Here is a 15,032-nt window from a genome sequence, read left to right on the forward strand (position 1 = left end):
ACAGAGAAGAACAGGCATTTTATATGGTATGAAATTGTGCTTAAATCCAGAAAATCCTAGCACTGATTATTGTGATCACATATCACTTTAACAACATGTATTCATAGTGGCCCAAGGCCTTTCATAGTTCTCTAAACCACATGCCAAAAACATATTATGGTGCAGTTCATGAATCAATCAGCTACATCGCTCAATGTGAATTTTTATAAATTGATTTGCGTGTAAACAAATTGCTGACATTACAGAAGTAATATGGAGGGGATGAAAGTGTTAGCACTAGAAGAGTACTACACGTGTTTAAATAACAACCTGCTAAGTACAACTTAATGTTTTGAGTGCAGTGATTCATCAGTGTACAAATACTGCCTTTATTTCACAGTACAGTCATATGAAAAAAGGCTTACGGCAAATATAGAATAAAATAGGAACGACTGTACCATAACAAATAGTTTTGTATATTCTAGAAAGTCATATCAAAATGAAGCACGATTCAGGGTTTCACATGCTGAAAGAAGACTATTGATTCAGGTGCCTACTGCATTTAACAGCAACTTTACAGTTGTATTATTAATTTGCTACACATAAAAAATTAATCAACCAAAAACAAATCAATTCATAATCCTGGACACAATACATAACAGATATATGTTGTTTCATCATACTGCTATTCTTCATGTGTCAAAACCAACTATTCAGCACTACTTAAAGTTTCTACTGTGAATCCAACCTAGCACAGTTTAATTGTTTTTGATGTGGAACAAAATAAGTATATTATACATTACATAAGTGAAGCAACGTCCGCTTGTCTCTAGGCCAATAGTGGACGTCAGTCAGCTCTATTGGTTGAATGCACTAATTGGGTATAGGTAGTAGATGCTCTTGGTCCAAAGACTGCTCAAGGACAACACTACCTGCAGGCAGATGCAGGGATTTTGTGGCATTGCCACACAGTCGAGTGATGGTGAATCTGCCTCTGGTAGATTACAGGTCTGACCAAAAGCCTCCCCGAACAGATTCAGAGAACAAGCAGCCAATTTGAGCACTAAGAATTCTAGTGTGTGGGCTTGACATGATTGGGTTTTAGCTTTGGCATGTCGAGGCTTCCTCTCACACTAGATCTCTGGGCAAAAAGAGGATTGCTGATGCAGGATTATATCCCTCAAGGAACTGCTGACTACAGCAACCATTCAAAGGACTGACTTTATTTTGGAAAAATCATTTACATTTGAGATTTAAAACATTTAGATTTGACATTTAAATTTTCGATTGACATTTATATTTAACATTTATAGCATGTTCTAACAAAAATAAGTTTTTACATTTGGCACCCCATAGGCCTTAGAAGCACTGTTGATGAGTAGTTGAAGACTGATCTGGCCAAAAGTATGTAAAGTTGAGGGAGGCATAGACTTGTCACAAATGGGTCACAAATAGTTTTTATGCTGAATGTATAAATAAATGCAGTTTTGGATGGCGTTGATATGACAGATATGCAGTTATGATTATTGGGGCAGCCCTTGCTCCTGAGAAGGATATCCAGACTCAAAAATATTACAATCCTGGGAGTATGATGACCTGACAGGGATTAATTGCCAATTTTGCTGTCTAGAATGGTTCAATACACACACGGTAATCCTACTACACCAGTACGAGAAGGTTTTTTCTAAATCACAGATTAGAACATGTATGCCTATGCTACCAGGAAACATGATTGGCTGATGGGTCTTGTTGATTTCCAAAAAAGACGGGAAAAATTAACATTTCTGAGAGGTGGTACATGAATAGCTGTTCTTATAAACCAAATCGCCTAGAAGGCTATTTATTACTTGTGATGCGTTAGTGTACCTCAATACATTATAATGGAACTCAACGGTCTCACCACAGCCAGCCAGTAAACAGCTGACAGGAAACACGACCACTTTCACCGGAAAGGAGGAGCATCAGCTTTATTGTCGCCAGAGAGCTGCTGTAATGGCGGTGCCTCGTCGATCCTCGCAGCAGCAACAACAGCAAACTACAATACAGTCTCCGCCACGAAACGGCTCCATTTCGGGCGCTCCTCCGGCATCTCCGCCGATGGCTATGATGAGCGCGGCCGTCGGAGCCCCGGAGGGTGAGCGGGAGTGCAGCGGAGGGATCGAGATGGCTGTGGCCTCCCCGGATCAACCCGCCCCGGTCTTGGCGAGCAGTACGAGCTTCACCACCACAACCTCCGGCGGCGGCAGCAGCAGTGTATCCAGCCCTGGCTCCGGATCTAGCAGTCCTACCGACGGCAGCAGTGGCATCGGAGGGGCGTTCAGAGAGCTGTTCGAGGCCTGTCGCAACGGAGATGTATCCAGAGTGAAGAGGCTTGTCGACTCGGTGAACGTAAACGCGAAGGACATGGCTGGTCGGAAATCGACTCCCCTTCATTTCGCTGCGGGTAATGATGAGCTAAGCTAATAATAAAGCAGCCGCGTTATGTTTTGCAACATCAGCTAACGTGCTAAGACAGCTAGCTAATGTTGTTGTGTTTTGGTCGACGTGTTTACTGATAACCTGACGTTTGTCAATTGTCCCTCTCATAACAGTCCATTTAACTGCAGTTTATCACGTAGGCCTATATTATAAATAGCCATGTTTTGCTAACAGGCTAATTTGATATTCTAACTAAACCGATTTGACACAGGCATACCGTTATCGTACGTAGGCTACCCCTTCATAACATAAAGCTAGGATACATATTAAACTAATTTAGCAGCTTGAAGGAAATTGTTATTTAATGTGCCGTATTAACAAAAACGTATACACTAAAAAAATATTTATTTTAATTTTTTTTTAAGCAATAGATGGTATAGTCGAGTTATTCTAGTGTATTTGCAACAATAATAGTAACCTTGTATTGAGAAAAAGTTACATTTGAATATATTATCATCCCCATTCAGGTTTTGGCAGAAAAGATGTGGTAGAGCATCTTTTGCAGACAGGGGCCAATGTTCACGCCAGAGATGATGGAGGACTTATCCCCCTGCATAACGCCTGCTCCTTCGGCCACGCAGAGGTTGTCAGCCTCCTCTTGTGTCAGGGCGCTGACCCCAACGCCAGAGATAACTGGAACTACACTCCACTGCATGAGGCGGCCATCAAGGGAAAAATTGATGTTTGCATTGGTAAGGGTCCCTGTCATATATCCAATCCAAGGCATTTTTGCAAATCTGTGCTAAATGTTTCATGTGTCAATAGTTACAATTTAACGTAGGTTCTTATAGGTGAGATGAATCTATATTCAATTGTGAATCTTTTTCTTTTGCTCTGTTGTCAGTTTTGTGTGGTCTACCAGTTGCTTTTAAGTATGATCTGGATAACGGGTGACAGTGGGCAAATTGAATGATTTAATGACTAAATGAAAGTCTTGTCTTCCTCTCTCTGCACTTCTGTCATTTAGTGTTACTCCAACACGGAGCTGATCCAAACATCCGCAACACCGATGGCAAATCTGCTTTGGATCTAGCTGACCCTTCAGCCAAGGCCGTGCTCACTGGTCAGTCCCTCTCAGCAGCTTATCTCTCACATTTACATTGTAGACATTTGACCAGCAATATATCAACATGTGTTGTATACTCACCGAACTGAATATTTGACTTGCAAAGCTGTAATTTGAACGTTTATTTTAATACAGGGGAATACAAGAAGGATGAACTTCTGGAAGCAGCAAGGTGAGTATCAGCCTCACTTAATGTTGTATATCTCCTGTAGGAATGAAATTGACATTATGGCAAAGTGATTTTGATGGTGAAATGGTGAATACTTTGTGACTCCAGTCTTTTTCAACCATGTAATTATAGGAGTGGAAATGAAGAAAAGCTGATGGCACTGCTGACTCCATTAAATGTCAACTGCCATGCCAGTGATGGCCGCAAGGTAAATAATCCACTTGTGCCGCACCATATCACACCTGACAGACTGCTGTCAGAAAATCTCTTTGATACAGGGTTACAATATCGTTAAGCTTTTTGTTTTAACATTTCTTGACAGTTTCTGACAGTGAGAAAGGGAACTGACCCAGCAGCCTGGGTATGGTTGGATTAGTTTGTGTGGTGCACATATTAACAGGATTTGTTGGAAGGTTTTAATAGGGACCACCTTACCTTGGACCAACCACGGTGTAAAATACATACTATAGATTTATTTTTCAAGTTATGCATTAGACCTTAGTTGAAATCCAATCATAGATGACATTACATCTCGACTTTCACTTTCTTAGCCTCATTAGTCCTCTTGGTTCAGCTTTAAATGTCAAGATAGGTTTAGTGTTGTCAGGTGTTTTCTCACCATTAAAAAAACACATCTGATGCAGTTATGGTAGATGGTTTCTTTGTTAATCATCTGCAGCTAAATTAGACAGATGATTCCATTATTTACAGTTGAGTGGTTTTGTTCATAAATCTTTTCTTCTATTCATGGCGTTGACTTGAAGTAAAATGGTGCAAAGGCGCACTTTTAATGAACGCAATGTATGTGTAGGGAAGTTTTTCCATTTCATTCCCAAGTCACCGATGTATTTACGCGCTTTTATCTGGCACAATTTCCACCTTAATTTTGTAAATGACTCTCAAAAAGCATAATCATGAAATCCAGTAGGCCAAACAAATCTATTTTTGCTAACGGTATATATTTGCTTATTATATTCATTCTTACCTGCATTTTCTTCCACAGCAGTTAAAAATTATTATTCCTTCCGTGCCTCCTTTGCTGTATATTTAGACTTTGCTTGGTCTGAGTCAGTGTGTGCCAGTATAGATTCGGTCTGGGGTTTCAACCAGCGGGCATCATTAACCAGTTCTTGCCTTTTTGACGAAACCACAGAGAAAAGCGAGGAGGACAAAGTCACACTTACCCTCCAGCTATTTACCCTCATTGGCCTGGTGTCACATTTAATCTCAAAGCATGTTTGATGGCTCAAACATTTTGATTCATAACTAGGGCTTGTGTTCCATTGACTTAAGAAGGGAGAAAAGAATTGCTGTGAAAAGATACTGTCACTTTGTAATTTTTGTTTCGTTTTGTTTTCCGTGTGACTCTGGCAACATTTGTCGATCAGTCAACATCCCAAAAAATGCTGGTAAGTTGACCTTGATAACGGCCACTTGATTGATGCACTGTTGTGATCTCTTTTTTTGTTTTTGTTTTATTTTTATTTTTTTAATCCATTGTTTTTATTTGACCAATAAGCTGGCTGTCACTTGTTAATTGCACATCATGGCCCTGGGTGTAACGGGTCACTCATGTATCCTACCCTGATGCTCCTCCTATGTCTGTATGTACTGTATGTGTGCTCGTGACATGTATGTGAGTGAGTGAGTGCGTGTCTTGGGTTGGTGTCATGGTGACGACTCATCTCTTTTGGATTTGGAGAGGAGCTCAAAATGTCCACTGCCTGCTTTCTTCTGGCGTCTGTCCTCTCCTTGCACACTCACCCCACACTTCTCCGACTTTCAATCACTTGCTCTTCAATCAGTCTTGATTTTGTTTTTATCCATTAATTCTATTTTTGGATGTTCACTCATGCATGCCCGAAGGCCTGCCCCTCTGCATTCTCTCAAGCGAATCCTGAATACGTGTCTGTGTAATTTGTGTCTACTTCACGTTCCCTGTCGGATCAGTTGCTATGCAGTAATGAATGGACTACATTTTCCACCTGTCAGTCTAGTGCTATGTTACCCTCCATGGTAATGACTTTTGATTGCTTTTTATTGCTCGTGTCATCCCACTCTGAATGATGCCTCCATGACTCGTCTCTCGTCCATCTAATTGGAGCACTGTGACTTGAGATCTAACAGTTGGCTTTCTGGGTTTTTCATATTGACATCACTGCATGGAAAGTTAACTGAATGACACCTCTGATTGTAAGCTTGACCTGAGTTAGACTTTTCAACAACAAATGCCACTGAAGTTGAATTTGCAGCTTTGGCTAGACTAACCCCTCTTTTTCTTGGCTGAAGTAAAGCCATTTGATTTTATCTTGTAAATGCTTGCAAAGATTCTTTCTCAAACACTCAGCCTGCTTATGGTAGCTTCTTTGCATCCTGCTACGGTTGGGGTTTCGATGGCATTTATTCAAATCTGAATCCACTCAATCTTTTTAATTAGCTTTTTCAAGTAACCATGTTTATAAATTATTTAATATTTACCAAAAATGTAAATATATAACATCCACAGTACTACAGTTCCACCTTATGTTTTATTTTTGCTAATTTGATGTCCTATTCTCGTAATAAATCCAGGGACCAGCTATCATCACCTAACCGTAATTCCTACAGCGCCATTTTGAATTGAATAGTCTTAACAGTTGCGCTAGCACATCTTTCTCGTCATCTAACCGCAGAAAACTTAATTTTAAACTCCCAGGACCTTGATATCTTATTTTGTTGACATTGTCAAATGGGATTGGAGGTAGATGAGTAAATGGGCTCGAAAGTTGCTTGTTGTCACTCACTCAGGTTAGACACGGTATCGTCAGCAGATGAATTTTGTCGCTGGTTTTGCCCACACACTCTTATTGACCTTGCATCATCATTATCATATTCGCCCCTTCATCTGCAACTCACAGAGCATAGCCTGCCGTAGCACATTGCTTCTGGCCCTAATCAGCCGCTTGCTCCTGTGGCCATCGAAAGGCAGTGCGCACGTGAAGCGGCCAGCGATCTGTGTCTGCTAAACTCTGTCCTTTTCTTCCAGTCGACGCCCCTCCACCTGGCTGCAGGCTACAACAGGGTCCGCATAGTTCAGCTGCTCCTCCAGCACGGAGCCGATGTTCACGCCAAGGACAAAGGGTGAGATGCCTTTCCAGGGCGAAAAGACTGACATTTCATTTTGCCGTTCAGTCATAATGTGTGACCCTAACCTGAGTGTCTCTTGTCTCTGCAGTGGTCTGGTTCCTCTTCACAATGCCTGCTCCTACGGTCACTTTGAGGTCACTGAGCTTCTGCTTAAAGTAAGACTCTCAAAACAAGTTTTAGTTTTTAAGTTCCAGGTTTGATGAATGCAGTCAAATCTGCATGTGTTAGTAACACATGACAGCATATGAAATTGATGTATACTACCATAACTTTCAAATGTAGCTTGCCTGGCCATGTAAGAGATAACTTTGTAATTTGGAAATCCTGTTCTGTTTGCATGTTGTTAATGTGTTCTGTAAAAAAAGATACGTATTCTCCAGCTTCACCCCTTTCACCAGAAATCATAATTAAGAACTAATTAATAGCTCAGGTCAAAGTTTTGAATATGTTCAGATGTTTTGAGAGACTAAGAATTGGAAAGCAAAATCTATGTTGTGCCTTGTACTGTAGACGTTCAGTGCGCTGATGTTCCGTATCCCTCCTCAGCATGGAGCCTGTGTGAACGCCATGGACTTGTGGCAGTTCACTCCTCTGCACGAGGCCGCGTCTAAGAACCGAGTGGAGGTGTGTTCTCTGCTGCTGAGCCACGGGGCAGACCCCACACTGCTCAACTGTCACAGCAAGAGCGCCGTGGACATGGCCCCCACTCCAGAGCTTAAAGAAAGGCTCACCTGTGAGTTCTCACACTGCACACACATACACAACCTATATACAGAATGAGCGCTGCCAAAAATACTCTCAAAGACACTGTATACATTTTAGGTTCCAGTGCATAGGCAATAGCTTTTGTCTTGGATGTTGGCACTTAAAAAAAACAAATCAATTTAAGCCTTTCTTTGCTAAATGCGTCAATACATGAAATCACTCAAGCTGCATTTAAAAAAAATCAATGATCATGGACCACACCTCCTTTCTCATTAACTTCTCCTTTCTTTTCCCTTTTAGATGAGTTCAAAGGTCACTCACTGCTGCAGGCCGCCCGGGAGGCAGACATGGCCAAAGTGAAGAAGACCCTGGCTCTGGAGATCATCAGCTTCAAACATCCTCAGACCAACGAGACGGCTCTGGTTAGAACCAATTCTTACTATTACTAGTTCGACTAGTACTTCTACCACAACCCTTATTACTGCTATTTAAATGCAGCATGGTAGTTAGACTCACTGCTTGAACATTGCGGACAGAGCTCCTTTTCTTATAGTCCCTCATTGATTACAAATGCTATTGTGAAGTAAAGTTTAATTAGGAAAAAAGTCCCCTCGGGAATTTAAGTGTTATTAAATGCAGCCAGTCAGTTGGATTTAGGTTGAGCAGACTTGCATTTCCTCTTAACATTTACCCTGTCTTGCCAGGTCTTTGTCTGACAATCCAGTACACTAATCTAATGTTGATTTGTATTTTAGCACTGCGCAGTGGCTTCCCCCCACCCCAAGAGGAAGCAGGTGACTGAGCTGTTGCTGCGTAAAGGTGCCAACATCAATGAGAAGAACAAAGAGTAAGTACATTTTATCTTGATTTCAAACTAAACGGTTGATAAGTTGATGTCTGTCACACAGAGAACACTGGCCTGGATTGTAACTTCCTCTCCATTGTGTCTTTTTAGCTTCATGACCCCCTTGCATGTTGCTGCTGAGAGAGCTCACAACGATATCCTGGAGGTGCTGCAGAAACATGGAGCAAAGGTGTGTTGTTGTTTTTTTTGACGTTTTTCATTCTGCCGTATTCTGATGTAAACCGATATTGGAAAATGGAAAAAGTACATGTTACTAAAGCTTGACTTGACCTCGTCTGACTCCAGGTAAACGCGGCAGACACACTGGGTCAGACAGCCCTCCACAGAGCGGCGCTGGCTGGACACATCCAGACCTGTAAGCTGCTGCTGAGCTACGGGGCCGACCCCTCCATCGTGTCCCTGCAGGGCTTCACCGCGGCTCAGATGGGGAACGAGGCCGTGCAGCAGATTCTTAATGGTAAGTTTAAATGTTTTTAAAGTGTGACAATAAAAATGGACTCCCGACAATATTACACTCCTTCTTATGTATGCATATCTGTCTAATGAATTCTAGTGCTAAGTGCTCAAGTTGATCTCTTTTTGAAACATTTTGAGATTCAAAATCCTTATAATGGGGATTTTAAAAAGATTTATAGTAGTCCTACTTGTATTGATTTCTTTCGTTTGACTTCTTCAGAAAATGTTCCTACACGTAACTCTGATGTGGACTACCGATTTCTGGAGGCAGCCAAAGCAGGGGATCTGGACACAGTGCAAGTAAGTCTTTTGTAGTTTTTGTACCATAAGTGGTTATGGTTTGGTTCCATTTTTTTAATTGTGGTACTTTTCTCACTTGCTGATATGGCAGCAAAACTAATAGCATGGTATGCATCATTGTAATAAGTGACTGTGAAGGCCCCATTAAAATTGCATTCTACGTCTGTCATCATAGCACTGTTGAGTTTCTAACTATTGTCTTCCTCTGTGTTTGGCAGCAACTTTGCACGCCCCAGAATGTAAACTGCCGGGACTTGGAGGGTCGCCACTCCACTCCTCTCCACTTTGCTGCTGGTTACAACCGAGTGGCTGTGGTAGAATACCTCCTACACCATGGAGCTGATGTCCATGCCAAAGACAAGGGGTGAGTTCCGATAAAATCATATAAATTAAAAAAAAATAGGATTTTAAGACCTTATAATGATTTTATTTTAATTCTGTATGCCGTGCATTTAAATACTGTGGCAATGCATTTTTCTATGCTGAAATGTTTTGCTACTGGTGTGAAGATTCTTACTGGTCTGTTTCCTCCTCCAGCGGTCTGGTTCCACTCCACAACGCGTGTTCCTACGGTCACTATGAAGTGGCTGAGCTGCTGGTCAGACATGGAGCTTCAGTCAACGTGGCCGACCTGTGGAAGTTCACCCCGCTTCACGAGGCCGCGGCCAAAGGCAAATATGAGATCTGCAAACTGCTGCTCAAAGTAAGGGTGCATTGTGTTCTTCTGTCACAATTTATGTTCTACACTCATGTGTGTGCTGTGTTAGCAAAAATCAATATGAAATGGAAGACGATAATAAAAAAAATATATAAAAACACTTTTTTCCAGCACGGAGCCGACCCATCCAAGAAGAACCGTGACGGCAACATGCCTCTGGACATGGTGAAGGATGGAGACACAGACATCCAGGACCTGCTGAGGGGAGACGCCGCTCTGCTGGACGCTGCCAAGAAGGGCTGCCTGGCCCGGGTCCAGAAACTCTGCTCACCGGAGAATATCAACTGCAGAGACACACAGGGACGCAACTCCACACCACTCCACCTCGCAGGTAATCAATAGTAGCTATGGAAAAGTGTTTAGAAAGACTATTTTTTTAATGCTGTACTCATCCATAAAGTTAAATAAAGATTGTAATGCTCCGAGTCCCTGTTCCTTCTCTTCAGCTGGCTACAACAACCTTGAGGTGGCAGAGTATCTTCTGGAGCATGGGGCTGATGTCAATGCCCAGGACAAAGGAGGCCTTATCCCTCTTCATAACGCTGCTTCTTATGGGGTCAGTCTCAACAACATTAACACAAACATATTACTTAAACAAATAGATATTTTATCGTCTTTTGTACTTGCCTTCAGCTCCAGTAATTGCTATCACTTACTGTTCATTTGTCTTGTTATTTTATTGAACTTCATAACTCATCCTCTGTTGTATCTCTTCCTCACAGCATGTGGACATTGCAGCCCTCCTGATCAAGTACAATACGTGTGTGAATGCTACAGACAAGTGGGCTTTCACACCCCTCCACGAGGCAGCGCAGAAGGGCCGCACACAGCTCTGTGCTCTGCTGCTGGCTCACGGAGCCGACCCCACCATGAAGAACCAAGAAGTCCAGACTGCCCTGGACCTGGCCACGGTAGCGGCTTCTTTCTTTGACTATTATATTTACAGTATAGTCAGGTTTTCAGGCCTTGATTAGTGGGTCCCCAGTTTGAGAGCCCCAAAATTATCAGTGGAATATTAGAGAGTATGTGCAGCAAATGAATTGCTTTAAATCGAGTTTTTCTATGCAGGCTGATGATATCCGGGCCCTGCTGATGGACGCCATGCCACCAGACGCCCTGCCCAGCTGCTTTAAGCCCCAGGCCACAGTGGTCAGCGCCTCGGTCATTTCCCCGGCCTCCACGCCGTCCTGTCTGTCAGCCGCCAGCAGCATAGACAACCTGGCCGGACCGCTCACTGACCTGGCTGCTGCTGCTTCTGCCTCCGGGGGCTCAGGGGTGGCTGACGGAGCCGCCGGCACGGACCGCAAGGATGGAGAACGTAAGTCTGTTGCATTTATCTAGTCAAATACTGCTCAGCTGGTCATATGAATAATGGACATGGAAAATGTATGAAATGCATGAACCCTGTTTGACATTCTACTCTTAACCCTCCCCCCTCTCTTTTCTAGTGGCAATGCTGGACATGAATATAAGTCAATTCATGAAGAGCCTGGGTCTGGAGCACCTGAGGGACATCTTTGAAAGGGAGCAGGTATTTCAAAAATGCCTAATATACTTGACATTAAAGTGCAGTGGATTTAGAGAAACGAGTAGAAACTGGTTTCTGTGTGTCAATATTATATAAACAGATCTGTGGGGGCTGGTGGTTGGAGCAAAGAGACATCCAGCACAAGATTTGATTTGATTTAATATTATTTTTCTATTTTCCAGATCACCCTGGATGTGTTGGCCGACATGGGTCACGAGGAGTTGAAGGAGATTGGAATTAATGCCTACGGCCACCGACACAAGCTAATCAAGGGTGTTGAGAGGCTGCTGGGCGGCTCGCAAGGTGAGGACGCATCTTTTTGTTTTTGTGGTCAGGATCACCATGGAATGATAGCATACTGGGCAGTCACCAAAGCCAAACCATTTCAAACACAATATAGTAACTTTTGTTTCCACAAACTCAGGAAAAAGTGCGGTACTCCACATGCTGCATGCTTGTGATGTCCTTCAACAAAAACAGTAACTTTTTTCAATGTCTTTCAGGTGGCAACCCCTACCTGGCATTCCATTGTGCCAGCCAGGGCACCATCCTGATAGACCTCGCCCCAGACGACAAAGAGTATCAGTCAGTGGAGGAGGAGGTGAGTTGAGCTTGTGATATTTTAAATGCCATTGTTTTTTGTGATCAATATGTTAATATTAATATCTATACTAATTTAATTGTGTGCTGCAATTTGCCAATAATTAAGGCTACATGTCCTACATAAAGGCATTTTTGACAATTGCACCATAGCTAAATGTTTAGATTCAAACAGGGTACTTTAAGCAGCAACTGTTCATCCCAGATAAAAGAAAATGCTTGTTTGATAAAATGAGAAGCAACAGCAGAAATGTGCAGACCATTTGCTGGTGTCTGGTTGAAAGTCTGAGTTATAGAAATGTTTTTTTCTTGTGTCTCTCAGTTGCAGAGCACCATCAGAGAGCACAGAGACGGGGGCAACGCAGGTGGCGTGTTCAGCAAATACAACATCCTCAAGGTCTGAACCAGGAGTCACTCTGTACTGCTGTTCTCTTTAATAATCCACTGAACAGTTTTGTAGAGACAATTTCGTTGGTGGATGGTATTAATGAAAACTGATCTGACCTGATGGATATGAGTCTACATTGAATTATTGGTTTAAAGCAAACATGACGCCTTGTTTGATTTTTTTTTTTTTGTCCTACTGTGACCCACAGATTCAGAAAGTAGTAAACAAGAAGCTGAGGGAACGTTACGCCCACCGACAAAAGGAGATAGCAGACGAAAACCACAACCATCACAACGAGCGGATGTTGTTTCACGGTAAGGCCATCTGTTAGTTTTAGTGTGTAGACATCATTCATTGTTGACTCACTATTAGAGCTTTGTTCTTCAAAAACTAACTTTCTTGAATATTTTGGTTTGGGGTTCTAATTGTAATCGTGTCATTTATTCCCTACAGGTTCCCCGTTCATCAACGCCATCATCCACAAAGGCTTCGATGAGCGCCACGCCTACATAGGAGGGATGTTCGGAGCAGGGATCTACTTTGCAGAGAACTCTTCAAAGAGCAATCAGTACGTCTACGGCATCGGTGGAGGCACAGGCTGCCCCACACACAAAGACCGCTCCTGCTACCTGTGTCACAGGTAACCATGAATGTCAAGGGTTGACTACAACTAAACTTCAATACTAAAATGTGTTTTTAGCTGTAACACAACTTTGCAAAGTCAAGCTTTTATATGCAATACTGTGGGAAAAGACTCATCTGATATTTTTTTTCCTCATCCGATCTCTCAGGCAGATGCTGTTCTGCAGAGTGACCCTGGGGAAGTCTTTCTTACAGTTCAGTGCCATGAAGATGGCCCACGCGCCCCCAGGACACCACTCGGTGATCGGGCGGCCCAGTGTCAATGGCCTGGCCTACGCTGAGTACGTCATCTACAGAGGAGAGCAGGTAAACACAGACTCCAGCATGTGAAGGCTTTATTTGCCTAAGTATTGTTCAGGTTATAACATTATCACTAAAAACATTGAACACCTGCCATGTAGTGTTGGCTAATGTATTGCTTTGTTTTCCCTTCAGGCCTACCCCGAGTACCTCATAACCTACCAGATCCTTAAACCAGACAGCACAGCCCAGGCTGCAGCAGGAGCTGAGCAGAAGTCGTAGTTGCATAGCGTCAAACACACGGACTCAATGCTTGTTATTTTCTCCTTTGTATTGCAAAATGCCTAAACTCCTTTTTATTTACCAAACACATTTCCAGTCTCCTGTCCAGTAGAACCCATGGTGACCAGTGCTGTATAATACTCTCTCTACTCATGGTGATGACACACATTTTATTATTTTTTTATTTTTTTGCATCGGCTGCATGTTAACACAGAAGCATGTAAGGCCCAATAGCGTGCGTGGGTTAGTTCTCTTCTCCCCTCCCCCCTCCCCTCCTCACCAATCAGGAGGATGCTTGTAGAGACTTTGAAGTATCAGAATTAACAGTTTGCCACTCATTGTCGCCTCATGCCTTGTGACCGTGCAGAATCACCAACCACCTCATCTCCATATACACACACATACTGGTTCACTGTCAACGCCTGAAGCCTGTGGACTACTACTGCCCCACCGTATCTGGGATCATCCTGTATAGAATGGACTCTGGTTACTGTGATTGTAATGCTTACCCATAACACTACAGGTAACAGCGCATTGTCGCTATGCTGGAATGCTGATTTTCCTACCCTTCGACCCAGAAACACTATTAAGACTGAACTGAAATGTTTTGAGTGGTTTGATTCAGGGCTGGACATGCTCGAATGAGAAGAGGCTCTCTGTCAAATCACAGAAGTCGAGACAAAATATCGATAGAAGTAACAAAGCTAAAATGCAATGTAAGGCATCAGAATAACACAAGGGTATAATCAAGTTTTGGATGTTGTATATTAAAAGCATTATGTATAAATATATGACTGTGCTTAATGACAGTCGGTAAATGTTCACAGTGTTGAAATGTGCTTGTGATGCCTTACAAGTTAACAGCCAGTGAACTCATCAAAGCACCCTTTCCATCGCCATGGTCTTACTCGCAGACATCCCACGCATCAGGATTTGCACTTTTACATAGAAAACCTATTTAAGTTATTTTGAATTTAAATTGCAAGTTTGCGGGGAAAAACATATTTGTACAGGTTGTGTAAATGGTTGTGTATAACTGTTGCTGTTAAACAGTATCTTTTGAGTTGAAATGTAAATGACATGATTTTTTTTTCGTTTTATTGCATTCTTGATTATCCCAACTTTTCTTTTTTTAAATAAATGTCCCATTAACAGCTCCTTGTTGTTGAATGTTTATTTCAGAATGATCACTAAGAATATCGCTGTAGAACATTTTTAGTTTGTGTTTTCATCGTAACACAAGTATCTCACATTAAAATGCAAAGCCTCTGGTGATGCAGTGGTAGCACAGCAGATTCATTTTAACATATTTTATCAAGTTACTGCCAGTTTATCCAACTGGTTCTGTAGACTAGAGGATTTGACTATATTAAATAATTGTAACCGATTGGTTGTAAGATGCCAGTGGTGGTGGTCCTGTTTATTTTGGTTGATAAACTGTTGCATTTACATTTGAAACAATTACATCTACATGGTAGGCCTATATTAAT

At 42.3% G+C, this 15,032-nt stretch overlaps 1 protein-coding gene across 2 annotated transcripts; it reads left to right on the forward strand.

Annotated features, from left to right (window-relative positions):
• The first annotated feature begins 1,964 nt into the window (after nt 1–1,964).
• On the forward strand, nt 1,965–14,692 carry LOC307268581 (poly [ADP-ribose] polymerase tankyrase-1). Of its 2 annotated transcripts, XM_080051272.1 has the most exons (28): nt 1,965–2,422; nt 2,925–3,149; nt 3,425–3,520; nt 3,659–3,695; nt 3,825–3,900; nt 5,081–5,101; nt 6,718–6,812; nt 6,907–6,973; nt 7,365–7,551; nt 7,824–7,945; nt 8,279–8,370; nt 8,479–8,557; nt 8,674–8,845; nt 9,065–9,144; nt 9,363–9,508; nt 9,682–9,847; nt 9,974–10,193; nt 10,309–10,418; nt 10,585–10,773; nt 10,931–11,180; nt 11,311–11,393; nt 11,573–11,693; nt 11,894–11,991; nt 12,313–12,387; nt 12,587–12,692; nt 12,832–13,018; nt 13,170–13,326; nt 13,456–14,692. In XM_080051272.1, exons 1-28 carry the CDS (start codon nt 1,972–1,974, stop codon nt 13,540–13,542), a joined length of 3,795 nt encoding a protein of 1,264 aa, XP_079907398.1. In that variant the 5' UTR covers nt 1,965–1,971; the 3' UTR covers nt 13,543–14,692. The 2 variants fall into 2 exon arrangements, with proteins under 2 accessions (XP_079907398.1, XP_079907399.1); XM_080051273.1 differs by lacking the exon at nt 5,081–5,101.
• Nucleotides 14,693–15,032: the final 340 nt, after the last annotated feature.

This window comes from Ammodytes marinus (assembly GCF_949987685.1).
Source record: "Ammodytes marinus genome assembly, chromosome: 2".
Taxonomy (NCBI): Eukaryota; Metazoa; Chordata; class Actinopteri; order Uranoscopiformes; family Ammodytidae; genus Ammodytes; species Ammodytes marinus.